At 49.0% G+C, this 25319-nt stretch overlaps 1 protein-coding gene across 1 annotated transcript; it reads left to right on the top strand.

The window, feature by feature from the left end:
* The first annotated feature begins 750 nt into the window (after positions 1-750).
* slc49a4 (solute carrier family 49 member 4) lies at positions 751-24597 on the top strand. Its single transcript, XM_057042530.1, has 9 exons — positions 751-1172; positions 3338-3431; positions 8733-8992; positions 9476-9605; positions 13961-14069; positions 16203-16270; positions 18829-18956; positions 20477-20659; positions 24220-24597. The coding sequence occupies exons 1-9, from the start codon at positions 878-880 to the stop codon at positions 24333-24335; spliced, it is 1383 nt and encodes a 460-aa protein (XP_056898510.1). The 5' UTR covers positions 751-877; the 3' UTR covers positions 24336-24597.
* Positions 24598-25319: the final 722 nt, after the last annotated feature.

Consider the following 25319-nt stretch of genomic DNA (forward strand, 5'->3'; position numbering starts at 1 on the left):
TCAGACACACGGGAAGCGCCACAAGATAATGAGAAACACTAACAAACAGCTTCATCTGTTTGCAGTCATCAGTTACTACTGCTAATTTCAAGAACAACCTTAAAATAAAGCAGTTTTAATGTGTGCACATTTAGAATGTGAGAAGAAAAAACCAGGATTAATGTTTTCAAATATGTTTGTACAACCCCAAACATAAGATCTAGACCCAGCTGGGTTTTCTGTCCTACCAGGTTGAAAATGCATTGAGTGGGATGGAAAACCCGGCTGGATCGTGGCCCTCGAGGACTGAGTGAGTAAGATGAGGGCATCACGACTCAAGTTGTTCTTTCTCACTGGTAAATACCTCCAGTCTTAGAAGTTAGACTGTAGTACAATATTCACCTCGACACAAATACGTTTTCAGAGAAGTTCAGATAAAGACAGAACCGATGACTTACTGCTATTTACATTGTCATAATGACAGCTGAGCTAACAGTGGTTTCGTGGAAGTGGACGGGGATTCGGAGAAAACGACCAAAAACAGGGAGCTCACCGTTCACTACACGTGCAAGCGGGACTCAGGCGGAAGTAAACAAACCTCACATGACAGCGAGGCTTTCCTTTTGCGTAAGAAACACCCCGAAGGAAACTACTCCATTTTGGCTCTGCGCACGTCGACACGTGCTCGCGCATGCCAAGGCCGAGACAGAGCCAACATGTCCGTCCAGCGAGAGCAGTTTCCAGTGTGACGCCACTTCCTGTTGACGACGCGAGGAAACCGGAACTGGCGCTTTCTCTCTGTTTTGTTTTGCGATCATTCAAAGTCGAAGAAGAGTCGATTTTCCGATACAGTGCGCCACAAATCGCACCTTAGACGGAACCAACCGAAGCATCCGCGATGGGTGCCGGATCAAGCACCGAAGCCGAAAGGGAGCCTCTTATTTCGCCTTCGCGGGTGGAAACGAACAGCCGGCCAGTCAACGGCAGAGTGTACACAAGAAGATGGCTGGTTCTGACCCTGTTTTCCCTGCTCGGATTCATGCAGGGGATGGTGTGGAACTTCTGGGGTCCCATCCAGAACTCGGCCGTTCACGCTTATGGCTTTACCAAGTCTGACATCGCGGTCCTGGTTCTGTGGGGCCCGTTGGGCTTCATCCCCTGGCTGCTGTTTATGTGGTTACTGGATAAACGAGGTGAGCTGCTCGTTTGGTACACGTGTTCCGTTTGGACTCGGCTCCTCACTGTATTTCCAGAGGAATTGGACCGGCTGCCAGTCATTGGCAGGGTTCTGGATAACGCTGTCTTTGGAAAATAACCGGGATGTTTTGCAATTGTGGATCTTTTTCTACTGACAATGAGATTAATGGTGTCTGAGCATTTTGTCTGTTGTCAGTCGGTATTTTAGGCACCTGACAACGAAAAGGAAGGAAAGACGTGGTGATGATGTATCCCTGATATCTTTTCCCCTTATCAGGACAGATGGCCCAGTTAGTGACCCAGATTGAGTAGTTCACACGTTTTTATCAGCGCCAAACAGAAAAAAAGGATCATTAACATGTTTTTTCCCACCTAGATGCTTTGTTTCCCACATTGCAATTAACTAAAGCCAAATAGAATTCGTCTTTGTTTCCAAAAGACTGAAAAATACACGCGCATTTGTACTGTATAGGTTTGCTTCCAGCAGATGTGGCCTTGACTTGTTTAAACTTTTAACATTGGTGGACAAATATAAATGTTGTACTTCATTTTAATTAAGATGGGGCCAATTGTGCTGTTGGTCCTCAGTGACACGTAGCCGCTGCAGATAATATCTATCAGATCTCTTACGTTAGGCTCTTATTATAAGCCCTCATTAAGAGAGACCCAACAGGGCTCGGCAGTAATTCGGCACCGCTCTCACCTTTTTACTCACTGACTTCTGTTTTGGGTGTTTTGTCATTGTTAAAATCTGAGCCGGTGGATTTTACAGGGCTGGGAATGATCTCCTCTGTAGAAGGTGCTCAAAAAGGCGGCGACCCTGTGTCGTGCTTGAACCTGCAGGAGAGCTCGTGAGCCGACCCGAGGCACTCAGACCCGCCTGCCGCACCGGTTTGGGTGCATCACCTGACACGCTGACACATAATTGATGCCCTGTCTGGTGACAGAGGCAGTTACACCACAATGTCAAGGCTGCTGATAAGTAAAAGAAACCACAAAGTCAGAGCGCATGCTCAGCTTGCCTCGTGACTCTGATTCATCATCGTTATGATGCTGGCCGGCTTTTCGTTAGTATTTTTCACGACAGCATTAATTGGCTGTTATTTGTGCACAAAGAACAGAGACACACACACACACACACACTCTGCTCTCCCTCTGAGAGGTCCCAGTCCCCAAACATAGACACTGTTAATGATCAACAACATGGCAGCTATACTACAAAAAACCCCAGCCACCAGTCCAGAACCAGGCCTCCTTGATCCATTAGCCTTCAGAACGTGTATTATAGAATATGCTGATTTTGCAGAAGTGCCGGAGGAGCCAATCTGTCCCTTAAATGCAAAGTTGTTGAGCTTCATTTGCTGTCTGTGGGTCAGTAAACGGGGGTTTTCTTGAGTTATCCCTGATCTGGCGGTCCAAAATGTAGAGGGGCCTTTTTCAGGTTTTAGCTGACAGATCTCACCACTGCCTGAATAAACGCGGAGCAGACGCAGAAGGAGAAGAATGGGGAAGCAGCGAGACTTTCCATAAACAGGCATCATGTGGATGAAACTGACAGCAGTTCTTCTCTGAGTGGGCAAAAGGGCGTTCTGTTCTCAGTATTGCTGTCATGCGCGAGATGTTAGCAGAGCGACCTCGGTATCTCCACTGCTGCGCTGAACTTCAGGATTAGCTTTGTGGCGCTGTTGAACTTCATTATCGCTGATTTATTTTGCAGTTTTATAGTTCAGGTGCCCCAGTTGCTGAAGGGTTATGAAGTAAATCATGTGTTCCTCCCTATGTGTCCCATTTTCCACCTCTTTGTTACATAAGTTGACCTTTGGGCAGGGACAGAAGCCAAATGTATAAAATCTAACTGACCTTTGTTCCGGCTGTGGTAATTACAGAGATTCTCACTTTCTTCTTTTCATTTGCATGACTTTCAGCTGCCAAAATCTATATATATATGATCAAAATTTCATTTTTCTTTTCCATTTGCTCAAAGGCTGTAAAATACAGCTAATCTGTACAAAATGTGGTTATATTTGGATCAGAGAAATTAGCCATAGAGATGTTATCGTTATATTTCGGGAGACATTTGAACATTGTGTTCATATATTGAAGGTTTTGATTGTGATTGGAAATGACCCCTGTTTCTCACTTCAAGTTCTTCTTTTTGCAGGTTTACGGGCGTCGCTGCTCCTCTCTGCCTTCCTCATGCTGCTGGGAGCTGCAATTAAGAGCATCCCAGTTGCTGACGACAACATCAAACGATGGTAGGGCATCGTGTAGTGGTGTCGAAGGGTTGCAGGGCAGCATTAGACTTTCTCCATCGTCTCGATTGATTTTATTGTCAAAGCTTTTCTGTCAGAGTGCCAGAGCTGTTTGACTAAATAACTGCTTCCCAACGTGGGGCTCATTCCCTGTTAATGAGTTTGCTTTAATCTGTGGCGAGTTTGGTGACGAGATCAGTAAATCCCCTCATGAATCTGACAACTGCACTGAGCCATTTGGCTTCTGTCTTCAGCCCCCTGACGTTTCTAAGCAAGGGTGTCAAATATTTGCACAATTAGTTTCAAATGGGTAGATTTCTGACGAATAAAAGACCTTTGTGGCGATGTTTATCATAATCTGACATAGAAACTGTATCGAAGGTTTAATAGTGCTGACACATGGGTGGTTGGATGACCATCTTTATCCTGTTAACTACCCGTGGGTTGCTCATGAAAGGACTCGGGTTATCCAGGGGAGTTTTCTCTGGCAACTGGACTGTTTCTTCTCTTTGATGATGTTTCGCCTTCTATCCAGAAGGCTTCTTCAGTTAGGAGGATCCTCCAGAAACATGACATACCGGTGCAGTTTAAACCCAGCAACACGCTCAGACAGAGGCTGGTCCACCCGGAGGACAAGACACCAGGACCCAAACACAGCAATGTTGTTTATGCTGTACAGTGCCAGGAGGAATGCGAGGAACTGAAACTAAACAGCCTCTCCACGGAAGAATGGCACAACACCGACGTGCCACCTCTTCGGGCCAGGACTCAGCAGTCCACCTCCACCTAAAGGAGAGCGGGCACTCCTTCGAGGACAGCCAAGTACGGGTACTGGCCAGAGAAGACCGCTGGTTTGAGAGGGGGGTCAAGGAAGCCATCCATGTCAAACTGGAAAAACCATCCTTAAACAGAGGGGGTAGCCTGAGGCACTTCCTGTCACCCAATGCAGTCCTCCACTCCTCCCAACAACAAAGCAAACGTTCACACCATTCCAGGAGACCTGGAGACTCACCACCATGTGAGCCAGCAGACAAAGGGGAGACGCCTCAACAGAAACTAGGTGAACGACCCTCAGGACACCACTCAGATCATTAGCATGGAAGCTCGGTCCCCAGCAACTTCAGAACTGAAGAAGCCTTCTGGATAGAAGGCGAAACGTCTTCACAGAGAGTCCAGTTGACAGAGAAAACTACCTTGGATAACGATGACCTGGATGATTGAGAATCCACCCCGAAAGGACTCGAGCAACTCAAATCATTCTTCAGCCTGTAGACCTGCGACGGTAACTAGACAATTCTCCAGAAACGGTGACTGTGTGGCTCCACGTGGGGCCTGTCCTTGTCCTCACACTGCTTCTTTGATAACAAAGAAGGATAAAAGACAAACAGGAAAGGACTTAATTACGTTACATTACTCTAATACCAGGGTGAGTTTCAGACCTGTCCTATGAAAAGTAAAACTCTTAGTGAGAGACATCTAAAGAGAACACAGGGGAGTTGGAAGCAACCAGGATTCCAGGAGGAATAAGGCTCAGAGTGGCCCAACTAGAGACAGAAGGACAAGGGACATGGAAGCGTCCCACTGTCACCTGGACGGTCCTGTTCCTGAGTGGGAGGAAGAGTGGCTCCAAAGGTCCTCGATCTGGGTTTGGCACAACAGTGTGTGGGGCAGGACTGCATGTGGTCCTGGAGAGAAGAAAAGACGTGAACGTGCTCCTCCACGTGTCCAAACGTCTAAATCTGAGGACGGATGTCTGAAGATTGTCATGATGAGCAGATGTAAAAGAACCAGCAGTGTTCCTGATGGCTCACAGCCTGTTTCAGAGGCCTGTGAGGGACACTGTGAGGGAACCGTCCAACAGCTGGACAGAGGAGAGACGCCGTCCCTCATCAAAGGTGAGGTCTACAGGACAACAGCTGAGGACTCTGCAGAGGACCATGCAAAGGCAAGAAGGGACCCGCTGGAGGCCGGCCACCTGAATCTGCTCTTGGAAAAGAAGATTTCAGAGTTGCAGCAGTTTAGTGAAGAAGTGCTGAAGCCAGAGGAAGAAGACGAAATGCTGGGAGACGTGAACACCCTCAACTCCAGCTGGGATGGAGATCAGCATCTGGCTGAGACGGTCCAGAGTTCAGTCCTGAGACGTGATGATCTGACCCAGCAGATCACAGAAGGGACAGAGAAACGCTCCGGATTATTGTGAGCTTGTGAGGAAAAAGAAGAAACGTGGGTTCTTCAGGTTCTTCGGAAATCTGAAGAAGAATTCAAAGAAGAAAACGAAGGAAAACTGTCCGCAAATGTGCGGGGAAGAGACGCAGACGTCCAGCTGAGATGGAGCCGGTCCCTCCGCTCTGCTTACTGTCTCCTTTGACTCCTGTTTGACCATTAATAACCTTTAAAAGAAACATGGTTTTCTCCTCTATTCACATTTATAAGCTGACGTCCTGCTTAAATCAGTCGTGAGTGAACTCTGCTGCTTTCACCCAGGCAGGATTTAGTTCCCCCCAGTTGGTTTTGGCCCTATAATGTGTTGTAGTTTGAACGTCACCGTTGCTCTCTGCCCCCCAAGCCTGGCCTCTTGGGTGGTGTCACAGAGGCTTTGGTTGAAGCCTGTCGGGTCCCTCAGATTTGACTGGGCTTGTTGAAGCTTTCACCATAGATTTCATTTGAATTCCTGCTAAAACATGCCAACAAATACGACCAGAACCCAGGATTCAGAGAAACGAATGGTAAATGCTGCCTTCTGTGTCGGCCTATAACAACAGCACAACTATAATTATTATTATTATCTTATAAATTGATGTTCTTTTTGTCCAAACCTCTGAAAAATATGTAGGTGCTCTTCCTCTGAAAGCTTCTGCAGTATGAACCATAGTACCTTTTTTTTGTGCTCTTCTCGTAAGAAGTTTAAGGTGATTTTATCAGGTTGTGTAACTTCTTTTCTTCTATACACGTGTGATGAGGACAACCTTTCACTTCTATGACCTTCAGCTTTTCAAATATGGAGTTGATTGTAGGAAATAAGGTTGCTGATGATAACACAGTAAAGGTTAGTTCTGACAGAGTTCATCCTCTCATTCTTATTAAATGTGAAGAGTCACAGATGCCACATTTAAATAAATGCCATCATGGGTTATTTCATGTTGAGCCGCCTGCAGTTCTGCTGTTGGCCGTTAGATGTCACTGTTTGCTTTAGCCTTTCCTCTTTCATAAGAGGTGTATTTTGTTCATAGCACAAGTATTGGTTTGTAAGAATCGACCTAAAAATAAAGGGCCCAACAAAACCTTTGGAGTCCCTGGTTCCGGTCTTCTAGACGTGCAGAGCTCAAAAGCATTTTCAAGTGTGATCAAACACGGTGCCTGAACTTCCTCCAGCATAAAAAAACAAGTGGCGGTTCCCCGAAAAACCTCCTGCAGATCTGTTTGTTCCGCACACTGTTTCATCGCACGCAGGCATTTCAAAAATAAATAAATAAAATCCATCACAGACGTCAAATACCTCATTGTTTTTGGTTTTCGCATTTACTAGCTTCCAGAAGTTAAAGGCATTTTTGATGTTACGTGGGCTGGATCGTCCTCTTCTAACTCTCTTATCAGTACTATTATCTTGTGTGCAGCAGCTGCGAATGAGTTCATTTGCTCATGTCTGAGAGCTCATCTGTACCAATTCACTTTCAGCCATCCTGTTAAAGAAAAAAAGAAAGCTTTGTTTCCTTCTCTGGCAACTGTCTGTAGCCACCATCCATCCACACCGCAGTTTATTGCCATATCAAAGGGAATCTTCGTCGTCACGGCTACTCTGTGAGCATGGGTCGGCTGCTCCGTATGGAAATTTCAAACCGGGCAAACAACACAGGGACACGAAGAACACGCCCAGTATAATGAACCGAACATGCTGAGATGCTGAAGCCTTCTGGAGACGCTGGGTTTAAGTTACGCGCTGAAGAATATAATGTCAAGACCACCCAGAAAAGAGCGGAGTGATAGACGCAGCAGTGGACCGGCACCAGGTTCATCCTTCATGTGCTGAAATAACCAACGTTGAATGGGAACGATGGAGAGGGATGTGAAGGACGTTTCCCTGTCACGGTCAAATCGACCTCTTCGTCTCCTGTAAGACTCCAGAATGAGCAGAAATGGACGAGAAGAGTAAAGAAACCTGGAGAGAAGGTGCGAAAGCCGCAGAGGATCTTTGAGGTCTTGGCAGGCCTGTGATGTGGCGCGACGCTATCTGGCAAAGGCGTTATTCCCTCATCATTCTCGCACTGACCGCTGCACTTTGTGTTTGGCCGTGGCGCGTTTATCTGTGAACTCCAGCGGTGTCAGACAGCAGTTAGAGGAAGAGTTTTAGGGCAGAGCAGCAGCAGCAGAATGTCGATGAGCTAAATAAAGCGGTGTGTGCCAGCGTTGCCTTTCATATAAGCCCAGCAACACGGCGCCTAAAGTACTGACCCAGAACGTTGCCGTTAGCTTTGGACCCGTTGTTTCATTTCCATTTCCTATTAATGAATTATTTAAAGTTCTGCCTCACTGTATTTAATTTAATCTCGTCCAAAATGAACTTCCAGGGGTTCTCTTTCCTGTGAGTTAATATTACTCATTAAATGCATTAATTGTTTCATATTCTTTATCATCTTGATTGAGAACTTAATTAATGTTAATTTATTTTTTTTAAATGCGTGATACACTGCATGTAAATATTTCCCTCTTATGTCTAACAATACTTCATTTGAAAAGCATCATTACTGCTGGAGCCACATTTGCTCCCCGAAAACTAGATTTCAATTTGAAAAGGGTCCCGATAGAAGAGACCTTCCATTTTCATCATATTTAGGAGCTTCGAGGGGTCGTTATAGACGCACACACACAGTACGGATCCAATCTTCTGGACGGAGGTCTGCTGAGCTCAGAAAAGTGCATTCAGCATGTCTGGCCCCCTGACGTCTTTAAATAGACAGTTCATCATCTTATTTACTGCTCTGAGATGATTGCTTCTAAAGGGATGGAGCCACGCGACCTTTTCCAGTCCAATTTAAGGATCTGGCTTTTTGATTGTCATTGTTGCTTTAGTAAAAGCCGTCTGCTTCATTAAATGGACGGCCGAGGGGTCATTCTGTGTGAGGAGGCCTGAGCTTCCTCCTACCATCAGTCAGGAATCTGACAATTAAGGCTCAGAATAGTTGGATCCCATTGATTGTCCCCGTTTCCAAAACTGGGGCGGTTTTGTGCATCGCTCCTGAACAGCTCTACTTTTCTCCTGTTTATTCCAGGAACTGAGGCTGATTTCCCTCCTTTTCTCTGCCACAGGTTGATCCACGGAGGTCAGCTCCTCAACGGTTTAGCCGGTCCCACCATAATGAGCGCCGGCCCCTTCCTGTCCACCACGTGGTTCAGCCCCGACCAGAGAGCCACTGCAACAGCCGTGGCCTCGCTCTTTTCCTATTTGGGTGGTTCTGGGTCTTTTTTAGTCGGACCCCTGTTAGTGCCAGCCCCCAATGACACCAAACTGGCGGCGGCAGTTTCCAACGGCGCCATCCGGGACAAGATCCAGCTGGTTATGTATGCAGGTACCATCCACACGCAGGGGGCTGCGCAGGATCGATGGCACATCATTTCTACATCATGTCAGCGCTGTTGAGGGACACAAACACAATCAGGCGATAGGATTCGAGGAATTTCCCCAATTCTAGTCTTCGCAGCTGCCAGTGGAACATTCTGTAGATTGGTGAGACTGTCATGCTTAACTGGCTCAGAAAATTAAAAACCTGCTCAGAAATCCTGAATGATCGAGCCTGCTACTTTTGTTTAAGGTCACATTCATTTCATCATTAATTTCCAGGGACAAAGAGGTAGAACCTGGAAATGATTAAAAAAAGAAGACAGGAACGACTGACCCACTGTGTTTTCTTGTGATTCCCGTTTTTAGGTCATTAAACTCACTCCAGGAGTGGGTCCACCCGTCACACTGACTTTTTAAAGACGATAAAATTGGTCCAAGTGGCTTATCTCAGACAGTAACGTGTGCACGCCCGTCTTCTCTCTCTCGGCAGAGTTGGCTGCCATTGCGGTGCTTTTCGCAGCGATCCTGCTGTACTTCCCATCGCGCCCACCGGTGCCTCCCAGCGTGGCGGCTGCCAGCCAGAGACTCAGCTACAGGAGCAGCATCTGCAGACTTCTCAGGTAAACACAGGTTGGCTCTTGTTCAGCACACACACACCCATGTTACCGGCCTGTTGTGCGGTAACCGTTTGTGAAGACGGTCGTCTTAGGACACGACGCCGGCTGCCGTCCCGGCTTCTGCCTGGAATGCTCCTCCGTTTGGGAAAAGGTTCCTTTACACTTGGGATGCGTTTGCCTTGGTTCAATCAACACAATGGAGCCGTTTTCTGGGCTCGTTCTCTGTTTTGAACAGAAGCTCCTTTATTGTTTTCAGCATGTTGAGATCCAGGTGAAGATAGAGCATCAAAGAGTGATTAGAAGCTGAGGTCTGCATGACAAAATGATCTCCAGTCTGCCAACAAAATAATGCAGAACGGCAGTAGCTACTGGAAATTCTCTCGAGCGTCTTCGGCGCTCCCGCCCTCATCCACCGATAAAATCTGGCTTGATTGTCTCTTATTAGCTGAGGCGTTGCGGAATTCTGGTAGCAAGAGAGTAAAAGTGAAAGCTTTGAAGTGGAGAAGTCTGTGGAATCTGAATGAAGAGCTCTGCCACTCACTGTCTTCTTGGGTTTGATATCAAACACAACCCCGGCATTCCCTCTGGATTAATTACCAGCTGATCACGGCACCTGCATCTGTCCGATCAGGGTCAGTCGATATATTCTCCAAACACCACTAACACGCGTTACAGAGAGAATCGGAATATTGTGATGATCCAGAATCTCACCGGTGGACTGAGTTCATTAAAGATTCATCCCCTTTAGCAGAAGATGATGATTGATTTACACTTCAGGACCATCCATCAATGCTCCGGTCCATCTCACTGAGGGGAGATGTTGAAGAGGGAGCGGGGAGGAGAAACCGGGCCTGTGGCACTGGCCTGGAATTAAAGGAATGCAGGAGAAAAGCTGGAAAAAGCAGCCGGGAAGATGGCCTAGCCATCCTGGCTAACGCTGGTCCCCTGCAGGGAGGAATTTCTTCACTACAGCTGCGTCGTCACCACCAAAGAGCTTCACTTCCTGGCTGTGAGGGCTCTCTGATATGGGCGAAAGATATCGCACTGATATTAAGCTAACGCGCCACTCTGGGCACATGCAGAGCCGAGAGGGCCTCTGGTCCGTGTGATAGGCTCCCTTCCAGTGACCCGCTTGTGCAGCATGTTGTATCTCTGTCCAACAACATCACAACGTCCCCCGGGGAGCCGATGCAGAGCAGCAGGGGTGCATCTCCAGTTCTCAGTAGTTTATTTTTGTGGACAAAGAACTGCGACTTGAAGGGTATCAAAGAGGGCTTTAATGAACAAAAACGGCGACAGTAATAAATGGCTCTCAGGCTTTTTAGCTTTCATTGTTAATTGGTTTGTTTTGTTGTTTTATGGGGAGTCGGGGCGTCATCCGTTCTTTTCTTTGCTCATTACCTGCATCTGAACCCTTTCTGAAGGAATCGGGGAGTGTGCTTGGATAAAACGGCCTTCATAAATCTCCTGAATGTGTCCTGCCTACATAGTAACACCAGAGCCGGTGATTAGCGCCGCAGCAATTAATTCAATAAAGAGTTCGGTGAAGTTGCAGGTTTATCAAAGAGTACTTAAAAGTAACACTAATGTAGCTTTGTAGCCACTGACGACTGCTGTATTCTACCAAAGCACGAGGCAAAACAGCGTTAATGTGGCTGATGTTGAAGACAAAAGCTAAATGCTAATGGGCCGATAGTATGTGGGCACATCCACATCATAGATGTGTGTTTTATTAGGCTTTTCTATGTTGTGAAAGACTGTTTACGGAATTAAACATGAAGCTTTTGTCCAATTATAAAAACAGAACCCCCCCGGGGAGGGCACACCTAGCGGATCTCGTACTATTTACCTAGCAGACCTGAGATGGCCGTGCCCTGAATAAACTGCATTTTAGATGCTTAAATAAGGCCCCCAATGAGCACAAAGCCTTTAAGTAATAAGGAGACTATAGAGGGCCACTGCAGTAATGAAATAATTACTTCGGTCATTTAAATGAAGCCATTTAAATCTATAATTTCTCCCTGAACCTTGAACACACCGGCGAGGCTGTGTAATAATACAATGAGCGGCCGTTTCTCTGGTATTATAATAGTCCAGCACTGGAAATGTGTCAATGCTGATCCCAGAATCCAAGAGCAGACTTTAAATCTTAAAAACAGCAACAACTGGGTGGGAACATCAGGGTTCTTTATGCCTGATAAAGCAGAATAACAGGTAGAATATGTAGCTAATGGTTTTTGGCTCCCGTCCTGACCACAGCTGTTAGCGGGGTTGATCTAACACGGTAAATACGCAGCAGCTGCGTCTTGGCGTGCTTTCGTTCTGACGGTGGATTTATATTCTGAACACTGAGCAAATGTGAAACGACTACAGCATCACAGTCCAGGATCTGCTGCTCACTTTGGGTCCGAACACTGACGTTGCGACGCATTGATCCCCAGCTGGCTCTGCCAAGGACAAACGGCACTTAGCTGATGACATGGCCACCTCTGAGACTTCTTTGAAAAATATTTCCCCAACAGGACAGGAAACGGAAGAAGGAATGTCCTCTTCCTAGCTTAGCAGCTAACATTAGCGTGCTCACGTGGGCTTGGATAGAATAAACTCCCAGGTGGGGGAAAAGGTGCCGGAGTATTGATTTGTTGCTATTGTGCCGGGATTAATGAAAGGAGGCTTTCACCAGCGTCCCCTCATGAGGCTGCAGGGTTTAGTGCTTAGGAAGCCTGGCTGGAGCAGGGAGACAGGCAGCCACCGCCTGTCTGTCTGCACATCCCAGTCTTCAAAACACTTGAACTCAGAGGAGAGTTTAAGCTGTTTTATGAGACTCAAGGACCGGTGGTTTTAAAACACGGAGCTGCACCACGAGTGTTGGTTTATTTCTTTATTCCACTGGTTTTGTGCTTCATGAGTTAACACGAGACAACAAAGCAGACAGACACCCACAAGGTGGTAAATGTGTTGTTTTTTCCTGCGAGTCAAAGGAGCCTTTGAATAAAAATGATTCATTGTCTGAAGTCCAGGAGTGTCAGGAAAGGGAAAGGCTGCGTTTACGGGATATGTGACTTAGAACAGGTTCCCTCTGAAGTTCTGCAATCACAAAGACTCGAGTGTGTGTTTGTGTGTGATCTTGCCTCTGCGCCGACTCTCTGAAGCAGCGATGCAGGGGGGCCCAAATTGTTCTCCAGATGTCTCTGCGTGATCCCGCCCGGGTGCTGCCCGTATTCCCAAAAGGAAGGTGGAGAAAACTCACATTCTGCTGTTAAAGGTGAAAGGAGATGGTTCCAACGCGGCACCCTGCACGTCTCCTGCACCTTCTCCCTGGCTTCGACCTCATTTGCCGCAGCTATTCGAATTCTAATCATGTTGGTGGGGTTGAGGAGCCTCTGATTCGAATCAGCACGCCTCCTCCTTGGGCCAAGGTGATTAGCGTGGGTGGCTGAAGGGATGGTAATTGGGTTGCATGTGATTTAAGGGGTGCCACCCTGAAGAGGTGAGCTGTGTGTGTGTTTAAACCTGTTCGTCATACAGGGAAGGCATTGTAATGCACTAGATCAATGAGATAGCACATTATCAGTGTTTGCTACCGTTGGCAGAGGGCTCAGTGGTCACCCACCTTCTGCCTGCACAGCCAGTGACTCTTCAATAGTTTTCTCTCTCTCCACACATTATTTTGCCTTGAAAGCTTCCTGTCAGTGTGAAATGGTGGAATTATGTTGGAACTAGTTTCAATCGGGGGCTCCAGGAGTGTTTATTTAAACGATTGTCCTCAGCTACGGGCTTCTTTCGCCCGGCGACTGATCTGACCTCTCAGCTTTATTGCTTTAACTATGGCCACTGCGTCCTGGGTGCTGCTTATCTCGGGCTGTGCACGGGGAGAGCTGTTCTGCTCTGACAGCAGCAGAGAGATGAGCCAGAGCTGTGGGCGACACGCTGCAAGGGAAGGAGCTGATGGCAGCCCTCCAAACAGCAGCAAACAGGAGGAAGCAGAAATTCCACCCTGCACTATTTTGACTCCAACCAACGCTTGCGTTGGAATGTGACCCTGAAAACCGTAAGAACTCTGTAGAGAATTTCCTCGGGATTGAATTCAGCCGCTGAAAAGAGAAGCGTGGCAGGAACGGGATGTATTCAGAGAGTTCTGCCCTCTGAGATATGGATCTGATTCAGGTGCCGTGAATTTCAGAGGTGGATTCAGTGATTTGAAAGGTTTTTACACAGAGGACAACGAGGACACCTGTCCAGATAAGCGGGACTGTGAACGTCTCACGGTCTTTTCAGCCTTTTCTTTAAGACGCCACGCGAACACGCCAGCTCGAGCTGAAGGTCCTAATTGATTCTTGCGTTTCACGTCCCACCAGCAACCTGCGGTTCCTGATGATAGCGCTGGCCTACGCCGTCCCCACAGGAGTGATCTCCGGCTGGTCGGGCGTCCTGGATATGATCCTCACCCCGGCAAACGTCAGTCAGGTAGGCGAAACGCACGCGTGCACGTGCACGCAGCCGCCCGTTCCTCCTCATCGCATCACCTTCCCGGCAGGATTCTGACCACGAATGTTTCTATTTCTGCTGCGGCGAATTAAAGCTTGAAACAACACAAAGAGCAGCTGCTAAAATCTCTTCAGGCCGACTTTGAAAAGTGTCAGAATGCCTCCTGAGAGTGAGGCTTGTTATTAACCGGTTGAGGGCTGCTTTTCAAATCTGATTGGAAATTCCAACGATGGCGCGAGATAATTAACCCGGAGCCTCTTGTGCCGACACGAGGAGCTTGTTTTAGCGCCGGGTCGCCTCCAGACGGCCTCGTCTCTGCGAAGATTTCTCTCACAGGCTCATAAGTGCACTTGCAATCCTAAATTGTAGATAAGAACCAGTCATTTAAACCTAATCTCTATTTTGTTTCCCACTCCTCGGACCCTCTCAGAGCTTCTGTCCGTCCTGAAGGGCTGCGGTTCACCGTTTACACGTGTGTGAACCATCGCCGGGGTTACGGGGCGCCGTGGCGTCGGTGCAGGCTGCCTTTCGTCGGCCTCGGCAGCGGCGCGTTGAAAGTCAAAGGGAGAATCTCTTCAAGGTTATCGCAGCAGCTTGAGACGAGATCACAGAGAGGAGCGGAGGATGAAACGCCCCCTTTAACGCCGCCGTGACTCACGAGAGGGAGCGGAGCGTCTCTCAAATTGTTCTTAGATTTCACTTCTTTTCAAAGATTCTCTCCGTTTTCCCAGCCTTCTTTCATCCATGTTAGTTAAGGGGAAGATTTGTTCAAGTGTCTGAAGAACAAAACTGTTTTCCAACAACCTAAGTTGTGTTACAGGGCCCCCCCCCCCCCCCCCCGCCCCCCCCGCCCCCTCCGCCGCCAGCAGCAAAAGTTTGAGATTGAGAAATGAATTAAAGAAATGTGGCGCATCTAAACACGGCAGTGCGGAGGAGTACGCTGCAGAACAACCTCTGAATTATCTCCTGTCTCTCCAGGCGTGGGGGTTTTACTGTCAAGCAGAAGTGAGAATAAAAACAAATACTTTACCTTTTCCCTGGTTTCAGCTGGCTTCATACCCACGGACCCAAAGTGTAGCTTAAGCTGGAGGCTTTGTAGAGTCTGTCAGATGCTGAAGCGGAGCAGAAAGATGCTGCTCAGGGAATAAACGATGCATCTCATCCGAACACGATGCGTCATTCTCTCCGCTGTCTGTCCCATTTGTGCAGCCCGGCTCGTTTCCTGCTCACGGAGCTCCGAGCTGGGTCGGATCGATGAGTTCTGTCTTCCAGCTGTCCGCTGTTTTTACAATCCTACACGGATTCATTTCAGTAACCTTCTTCTTTGTTTGGATGTTCACTCGGATGCTTAAATCTGCTTTGGGTTATTTTCTGATTCATTTCGGTTGCATTCATTCACCCGTTTTGTTTGTTTGACAATTTTTCTTGTCATTCGGGCTGAAAGAAAATCAGAACTATGTGGCAACATCTCAGTGTCCATCAACTCTGGAGCTGAGCTGCAGATGTGAGATGGTGGTGCCCACTGCATGGACAGAACCAAGGATTCATTATTGAGATTATCTTTAAGGAAATGAGCATGTTGCAGGAAAGCTGCGCTTTACATTAGTCACATGTACCAGAAGGCCGGTGGTTTCATTAAAAAAGCAGTTAACCATGACAAAGAGAGATTAATCAGCCAATCAGATCCTGAAGAAAGTCATTCTGGCTCGCACAATCGCAAAGATAATCAAAAAAGTGACTTTTATTAATGTTCTTTATCATAAAGCGAAGCGCTGGCTTAAGGAGCCAGAGGGGGTGAGGTGACATCCTCCTGGTAGTCCACTCCTCTCCTGACAGCTCTGCACAGTGATTAAGCTGAAAGCATCAGATCCTGCTGTAGAGTCCTGTCCTATCACGTCTCATCTTCCACGCGCTCGGATGTAGAATCTGAATATGACTTTTATCGTCTTTAGGACATGAATGCAAATCAAACCCATTCGTTAACACTGCGGAACACGCCTTTATTTGTCTGAGCTGCACACACACACACACACACACACACACACACACACACACCCTCCTCCTCTGGTCACAGATAGACTGAACTCTCGTCTTTCCCTTGTTTCCATGCAGGTAGATGCAGGATGGATTGGATTCTGGTCGACGATTGGTGGATGTGTGTTTGGAGTAGCGATGGCCAGGTAAAGTCCTTTACGGTGATATTGTAACACCCGCCAGTAATTAACAGACGACACTTGTGCTGTACCTCGTTTCAGGCTCGATAAGGCTTCAGTTTTAAATCTGGTGGTTCTGTAGTGGTGCTACAAGGAAGATAAATGCCAAGCAAGCAAGCGTTTTAGATTTCCTTCGCACAGGTGATAGTTGTGTCGGATGCGCTCCGACAGGCAGCTTTCCTGGCTCTGAGAGTTAATATGAGGTGAAAGCACGTCCCCTCTTAACCCCACCCCCCCCCCACCCATACAATCTTATCTAGTCTCTTTTAATACAGGATGGGAGGAAGGTGACTCTGATCAAGTGAAGGATGCAGATTCTAATGCAACAGTCACTTTTCTCACAGTGATGGATAGAGAGCTTCACCATTAAGACAAAGTGCAGGTGTAGAAGCCCAGGAGTCACTCCGGCACTCATAGATGCACTTTTCTCCTAGTCCAAGGCCCAATCAGCACTTCCAGACAGGCCCAGGGTTTTCTTAAAGTTGTAATCAGGGAAATGAGACCATAACTCCTGCAGCTAATCAATGGAGCTGTTTGCAGTGGAGATTAAAGTGTATGTAAACAGCAGCACTAAAATATTGCTGTTGATCACACAGACTATGAGTCAAATCCTGTAGATAGATCAGCTCCTTCCATCCTTTCTTCTCACAAATTGGTCTCATATAGCGTTCAGTTCAATTTGCACTTAATTTAATATCTGAATAAAACATGAAATGATGCCTAATGTCATCCTCTAAACGTCTGTGTAGGTTTCTATTCACTTGGCCTTCACTTAAGAAAAACAATCCCAGCTGTCAGTATAGTTTACATTACATTTCTTAATCCAATACTTCATTTTTGTTTCCTACGGTTTGATGGTGGGATGGCAGGAAGCGTAAGGCAGCAGGTTTAATTAGTGGTGTGTGCTGCAAGGTGTGATGCTCATCATGGCAACGTTTGACAACCAATCTGGCAGCTCTCTAATTGTGTGGCCCAGATAGAACCTGATTGGATGACAGGAACATGCGGAATGTGTTTTCCCCAGCCTGAGGATGGTGAATAGAATGGCTACCAATTGTCTCATTCCCTTTAAAAGCCTCAGGAAGGACGGGGTGAGAAGCTGAACTCGGATATTCTCCTGTGTGACAAAGGTCTGCGTCGATGCTCTGGGTTATAAATGAGATGGAGGCAACACAAATGAGCATCATCCACCGTCTAATTTGTTTTGCCTGCGAACAGGAGCCGTTTGTGCTTCTGAATCAGGGTGTTATACCATCCGCCTCTGCGTGGTTTATACCACGCGCCTTCCGTTTAAGGGAGACAGGCCAGAGTGACGCTAACGTTGCTCTGGTCATGTTTCATCATCGCCCTCTGGCACTCGGAGAAACCAAAATGGGATCGGATATTTTCGACTTCAAAGACGCCGTCGTTACCGCAAGTTGATCCCGTCCCGTTGGGGCCGCGGGGACGAGCTGACGAGCTGCTTTTCCAGCATCGGCTGCTGTTCGGTATCTAGCCGCTCAATCACTGCTGGTTCGGCCGCATCTTCCTGGTCACAGCGATGGGCTTCTCCTTGCTGCTTCCCTTGACTTTTCTTGCTATTCGGTGGTCAAACTCTTCAATCAAGTGGACTCGGGTCCCATCAGATTTTGTGCAGAAAATAAGCTCCTTATGGTGTTTCTGGCCAGAGGTTGAGATTGGAATTGATACACTGGATTCCACTGTGATCCTCTTAGCAGAGAGATGATGAGGGCATGGCTGGGTGCAGGTCTCAGGCATCAGGGAGGGAAAAGGAAGCCTTTGAATCCGGAAAAATATCAGTGCAATGCAAGTTTCCCTCGTGTAGGTTTACACAAGGATAGAGGAGACGTGTCCTCGAGGGGACTAGCGCTGCCAGAACGCAGCGATGCATTTAAGACGGAGCCAAAACCGAGCTTGTTTTCTTCCCTGTCCATTCTCTTTCTGTTCAAAAATACTTCACCGCCTAGCTCAACTAATCAGCCCTCTGCTACACTTTATTATATCCCTAAATTAAGTTGTTTACCAAGTTTATCCCCTTTCTTTCCCGAGTATACTTTCTGTTAGCAGCAACACACAAGTGAATTGTCTGTGCTACAGGCTCACACAGGCGTCCGTGGTGTACGTTCCCACCGGAGAGGGGAGGGGATAATGAACTATCAGGGCTGGAAAGAGCAACACTAAATAAAACAGGCTGCTCCGGAGAGATGGAAAAGAGTCGTCGTTCCGTACGATGATGTCACACAAGCCTCATGTGTAACGTGTGCAATGACAAGCGTAACTGATGCTCTCGGAACACGGGGGGGGCTCCTGAAACGGCGCACGTCTGCCGAGGAACGCCAACATGACAGCAGTCGCATGCACCGCAGACGCGGCAGAAAGTGCTTCGCTCTTCATCTGCTCGGGAAGGTTGTGCGTTGGTACCGAGACAGCTGTTTGATGTTTGGCTGAGTGGCTCTCAGATCTATCAAGCTCTGGCTCGCCGCGTTGCCTTTCCTGATACCCCTCCCCCTCTCGTCCCTCCGCAGGTTTGCAGATTCAATCCAGGGGATGCTGAAGCTGATCCTGGTGCTGATGCTGGCCGGTGCCTCTCTGTCCGCCACCTGGTTCACGCTCACGTGCCTGAGCCGAGTCACCCACCTCCCCTCCACTGCAGGTGGGTGAAGGGCAGCATCGCTGTCAAGGTGATATTGACGAGAGAATATGAGCAGAGAGGCTTCGCTTCGCTCTCAGTTCAGAGTTTTTTTTCCAAGGATTTGGACATAAACAGGGTTTGTTTATGTTCATCGAGGTTTTGTGTTCATCTGTGATCCACATCCACCACGGTGTTGTTGAGATCCGTGTTATTGGGGGGGGGGGGGGGGGATAACACGACCGTCTGAATCCCAACACTTGACTCTCCAAATCTTGACTTTGGCACGTGCTCGGCATCCGTAGCGCCGGTGCTGAAACCCATTAGGGGCATTGAACTGGCCTCAGCAGCCTGTTCCGCAGCCAAACCAATAAGCATTGCAGCGAGTCGGCCCAGGCCAGCGCGTCCATCATCCATCATCGTCCTCAGGACTCTGGCGCTTCCACGCCGTCCAGGGCCAGAACCTGCTGTCGTGCAGCAGCCCTCCGCCTCCAGCTGGCCGTCACACGGGGTCGCTTCGTTTGGGGACCAAGGGTTTGGGAATCGAGCAAAAACAGGCGAGCAGTCCGGCACCTATATGTTCAGAGCTACGTATTGGAATTCCTGGGCCCTTGTACTGGGTTTCCTGCTGCTATCTGGACCTGGGTCTCAGGGGAGATGGGCACTGGCTCAAGCCCCCTTAAGTGCTGGATATCCGGTCTTCATTAGGGCTAAAATAAAAAATGAGCCGAGGATAAGGCCGCTCGCACGGCTGCCTGTCACGCACAGGCAGGCGTGCGAGCGGCCTCAGAGGCGCCGCCATTAAAGGGACGTTCAGACTAATGGGGAGCTCATTTGGACCGATCTGCTGCGATAAGGGAGACGGAGGGTGTCGGGACGCTCCAAAGGTGACGGCTTAATCTCTCCCCACATCTCCTTTAATACACACGCGCGCGTTTTACTTCGCGTCCCTGCCAAAGCTCTGGAGGCCAGACGGCAGAACTCTTCCCGGGGACTCCGGACTCGCTTAATTCTGTTCTCCACTTGACAAGTTTGTCCCCGATTATCTGCTCCTTTGTCCACGAGCACCAAGAACTGTCGTCTGGATTGTTCACTGTGGGGACGAGATTGAGTGGCGCGACGCACCGCGATTGGAAATGAAAGAATTTCATGTCTTTGTTCCATCCATAACCTGTTGCAGTCGACACCCGTACGATCAATTTAATCGTTTCCGGGGGGGGGGTCTTTTGTTTTGTGACATTTTGAATTTCTTGGTGCTGACTGAAATATCTGCATCTGAAGAAACCAAAAGAAATCTGCGGTGGATTTGAAGGAAGAACGGGCGAAGCACTTAAGAGGGACACTTTGGGCTTCAGAATCGAGCTGTTGTTTTCAGAGACGGATTCATCTTAAGTTCGGGCTGTTAGGAGCAAATTGCCGGCTACAAAGATGTGAATCGTACTGTAATTATCCACTATTGTGCCTTTTGAAAATGTCATTCGAGCGGTTCTGATTTTGAATCGGACGAAGCTGCCGCTCACCGCCGTTCCTCCTCGTTTCCGCAGCCATCTTGTACACCTCCTGCATCCTGGTGGGCATTTTCATCAACAGCAGCGTGCCCATATTCTTCGAGCTGGTCATCGAGACGGTGTACCCGGTCCCTGAAGGCATCACCTGCGGCGTGATCACGTTCCTGGGGAACCTGGTCACCGGCCTGCTCCTCTTCTTCCTCACCTTTTACAGCACAGGTAAGACGAGGACGTCGAGAGGATCAGGTCGCTTGATTAATGTCAAAGTAATTAACAGTCTACATCCTCTGCACAACATTGTTACGGTGATTTTTAATCACCGGTGGATCTGAGTTCCAGTCAAAGTGCTAATACCAAGCATCCGGTGCTGCATATCGATGGTGGGCGCGGAGATCCAGGCCGTCCAAATCCGTCCTTTCATTTATTGGTTCTGCACCCATTCTTGCGCCCTCTATTGTGGTGTGTTCAGGGTATTGGCTCGTTAAGGTTTCTTTTGTGTGTCTTATTATTGTCCATGAAAAAGAGTCTCCCAATCCCAGAAGTGTGTCCTCCATTCAGAGGCTGTGCTCATCCCTGCAGGTTTGCTACACCCCCCAGGAGCCTCTGGCCCCATTGTTAGCAAAAATCCATTTCAAACCCGGCGGTGGCTGCAGATAAACGGCGAACAGTGGAGAAATTAAGTTACAATGCCGTCGACACGTTCAGCACAAGGAGAGAAAACCTCATTCCTATAATTTGCCTTCTCGGAGTTGGCTGTTCTGCAGCTTTGATTTAATAGATTTAGGGAAGATAACGCCACACTTTTCATCTAGCATGGTTTCACACCCAGAACCCCACCAGCCATCTCTATGTCTGTGTGTGTGTGTGTGTGTGTGTGTGTGCGCGCGTCCCTGCGAGTCTGATGACGTCGCCGCTGATCAGTTGGAATGATGGCTCCTGACTGCCGCACACTCGGCTTGTTTGGGAAACGGAGAGATATGTTTCCTCACCCTCATAAATATTCAGGAGCAGCATCCTCCCCCAGGCTGCCGAGGGCTGCCGCTGCCCGACAGCTGTATTTTGGTGCTGCCTTCTGGCTCGTCACGCCACCGCCGGTGGAGGAGATTCACATTTGCCTTAAACAGCCAGAACACACACGCGACACATGTTGGCATTCATATGCAACACACACACACACCAGAGCAGACGCTGCGCCTGTGTGTTCAAGCTCAAATCATCCACTATTTATTACATTTACACACTAAAAATCAGCTGCACATGATTGGAGGAGAGCGACGGCCTTGGTATCGATAGGAGGACCAGGTTCCCCCACAGCTGTTGTGAAGAGGCGTCCCTGAGGTCCCTACTGGTTCAGTCCCAGTCCCTACTGGTTCAGTCCCAGGACCTGCTGGTTCAGTCCCGGCCCCTCCTGGTTCAGTCCCAGCCCCTACTGGTCCAGTCCCAGTCCCTACTGGTCCAGTCCCAGTCCCTACTGGTCCAGTTCCAGCCCCTACTGGTCCAGTCCCAGCCCCTCCTGGTCCAGTCCCAGCCCCTACTGGTCAGTCCCAGTCCCTACTGGTCCAGTCCCAGCCCCTACTCCTTCAGTCTCAGTCCCTACTGTCCAGTCCCAGCCCCTACTCCTTCAGTCTCAGTCCCTACTGGTCCAGTCCCAGTCCCTACTGGTCCAGTCCCAGTCCCTACTGGTTCAGTCCCAGCCCCTACTGGTCCAGTCCCAGCCCCTACTGGTCCAGTCCCAGTCCCTACTGGTCCAGTCCCAGCCCCTACTCCTTCAGTCTCAGTCCCTACTGGTCCAGTCCCAGTCCCTACTGGTTCAGTCCCAGTCCCTACTGGTCCAGTCCCAGCCCCTACTGGTCCAGTCCCAGCCCCTACTCCTTCAGTCTCAGTCCCTACTGGTCCAGTCCCCCCCCTCCTACTCCTTCAGTCTCAGTCCCTACTGGTCCAGTCCCAGCCCCTACTCCTTCAGTCTCAGTCCCTACTGGTCCAGTCCCGGCCCCTACCGGCCCCTACTGGTCCAGTCCCGGCCCCTCCTGGTCCAGTCCCGGCCCCTACTGGTCCAGTCCCGGCCCCTACTGGTCCAGTCCCAGTCCCTACTGGGTTGTTAAATGATCACGTTCCCCACCAGCAGCTCCTCTCTGATGTGAGCAGCAAACATCAACACGCTCCAGATTTCCTCCCCTAAACTGCAACTGCTGCGTGTCAGAAGGGTCATAAATCATGCAGGAGATTAGGCAGCAGTGATACCGCCTGCTGGATAAACACACACACACACACACACACACAGTTGCAGGCCGTGTGTGTGTGTGTGAGGTTCTGATGTTCTGGGATGGATCCTGACACCGTGCGACAGCCGCAGAGCAGATCAGGAGGAGCTGAGAGCGGCTCCTGCTTCTCTCCACCTGAGGTCCTCCAGGAGGATGATGGTGCGTTCAGGTTCTGGCTGCTGCAGGCGTTTGAGAGCCAGATTACCGGCTGAGTTTCAGACGCCGACCACGTTCCTGCCGAGGTCAGAGGAGCACGCTCGCCACCAAAAGGTCCACCTGCGTGTGTAAATACCTGTTTGTGTGGGTGAAAACTGTTCGAATGCCTAAAACAAACACACAATCTGGGTCCTGGTGTCCACATACGTGAGAAACTCGTCAAGCTTTTTCTTAAATATCATTTATGGCTTCCTCTCGGATCCAGAACCTTTTTCCTGAGCTGTTCTGATCGTACATTAAGCATCCATTATTAATGACGTCGGTGTGTTACAGACACGCTGAAGCTAAAGCGGAGGGGGGGGGGGGCTCGTAAATCAGCTCTTCTCCTGGAGAGATAACCTCTGCTGTGATTAATTAGATTATTATGTAAATTCCCTCAGAAACATTCAGGTGCTGTTGCCTCATTGTCTTAATACCGTCTGTATTTTGATGATGGATTGGCTAAATCGTACGCAGCCTTCAAAAGCTAATAAATTGTGCCCGAGTGTTGCCTTTTCAAAGTCACCCCCCCCCCCCCCAATATTAGAATCCGTCGCTCCTCTTGAAAGTTTCCCCCTCTCTTTTGGCTCTGCCGTTCTCCCCCAGGCCTGAGTAGCAACCAACTTCCTGCTCATTTTAATATCCAGCACTGGTCCAGTCAGCTCTGAGCGGAGCCCCCTCCCTTTACCCCCCCGCTCCTGAGCTCTGAGAGCCAGCTACATAAACAGAGCTGTGCTCTTCCCTCAAACATTGGCAGCCTGGAGCTGGACTGAACCTGGTCCAGGACCAGAAGAGCGATGTACAACGTCACCATGTACCAGCCAGGAGGAGCCCGAGTCCAGACCTCCCTTATCTGTCCACAGGAGCCATCCCTAATGCTGATGTGGCCGGTTTCACTGGGCCGCCTGGTTCTGTCCAGCCTTTATTGATCGGGGTTGATTTGAGTCCAACTGCATTTTCTTGAATCCCAAAGGCCCGACGTGAGGACGAGCTTGATGTTCTGCCCGCCGACGAGCTCTTCTGCCCCCCAGAGACGGGGCTCCTCTCCTGGGCCTAATGGAGCTTGAACAGCAGAGAAAATAGACGTTGTCATTCGGCGCCGCGTTCGGGTTCAAGTGGAGGTCAATGATAATTGGAAACGCTGCCGATATCATTAGATTACTCTGGCTCATTGTGAGGGAACGGCTGTTTGCTCGTTTAGAGGGAACGTCGGGAATTCCTCCAGATTAGGCCGCCCACCTGTGACGCACGCCACCGCGAGATGATATGGCGTCTCCGCGGTGTTTCGGACCAGCGTGGATAATCCTGTCCCTCCTTTTCCAGAGCTGACCTGGTTGAACTGGTGTCTGACCGGCTCCTGCCTCTTCAGCCTGGTCCTCATCCTCTTCTTCAGGGAGTCCTACGACCGCCTCTACCTGGACGTCTTCGTGTCGGTGTGACGCCGCCGGCTCGCAGGACACGCGGCCGAATCAAAGTTCTTGCACAACCAGAGCGGAAAAGGGAGACGAGAGACCGATGGACAAACCACGCTCTTTCACGGTGTAATATTATGGGATGCATGGATGTATATATGGGTGTCACACTAATGTTTGTGCTTATTAGTGATCAACCTAACGACGTACGGCTGTTGGACACACCCCTACCTGTCTATGTTAGTGTGTGTGTGTGTGTGTGTGTGTGTGTGTGTGTTGTGTGTGTGTGTGTGTGGTGTGTGTGTGTGTGTGTGTGTGTGTGTGTGTGTGTGTGAACGGCGTTGCCGGGCCATTGTTTACGATATTTTACAGAAGATTTCACGTCTCAGCTGCGTGGCTCCGCCTTCACCCTCCCTGATGGCGTCCTCAAAGCTCTGGCAGCCAATCAGCAGGCCTGGCTGTGAGGGGCGGGGCCTGTGTAGTAATAACACCAATAATGATGCGTGGGAATCGCCTGTGGCGCCTCACAGCCGCACGCCGTCGAGCTAAATGAAGGTTAACATGTCGAGGTTTCGACATCAACAGTTGGTGCTTTTAAGCTGAATTGTGTCAATTTCTAAGATTTGATTTGTTGTTTATTGTTTTACCTCCCTCGGTTGGTGTCTTACGACATTAACACACTTCCGTGGTTGTTGATTGTGTAAATGACTGTAAGATTGTTGATTTTAATTTAACTTTATTTTTATAAGGGTTCCAAAGAGCAGAAAGGTCCGTTTCTGTGGTGTTTTTGAGCCGCAGCAGGTGGAAACGGGACTTTTATCAGCACGGAGATCAGTTTGTGTTGTGAGTATCGATCCACACCAGCAGGCGTCTCCTGGCAAAAAAAAGGAAGAAAAGAAGGGAAAACCAAAAGGACCTCTGGAATTCTTTGACTGACAAAACTGTGACTAAAGCAAGGCTCCGGGTCCGGAGGGACGGAACCACAAAGCAACACTCCGAATGGAACCATCT

The sequence above is a fragment of the Takifugu flavidus genome, chromosome 1 (genome assembly GCF_003711565.1).
Source record: "Takifugu flavidus isolate HTHZ2018 chromosome 1, ASM371156v2, whole genome shotgun sequence".
NCBI lineage: Eukaryota > Metazoa > Chordata > Actinopteri > Tetraodontiformes > Tetraodontidae > Takifugu > Takifugu flavidus.

Bases quoted from the DNA above. Each gene is read 5' to 3' on its own strand.
- slc49a4 (XM_057042530.1), top strand. From the start codon at position 878: ATGGGTGCCGGATCAAGCACCGAAGCCGAAAGGGAGCCTCTTATTTCG. The intron at 9,606-13,960 runs GTAAACACAGGT...ACGTCCCACCAG, and splicing joins AGCATCTGCAGACTTCTCAG to CAACCTGCGGTTCCTGATGA. The intron at 18,957-20,476 runs GTGGGTGAAGGG...TCGTTTCCGCAG, and splicing joins CCACCTCCCCTCCACTGCAG to CCATCTTGTACACCTCCTGC.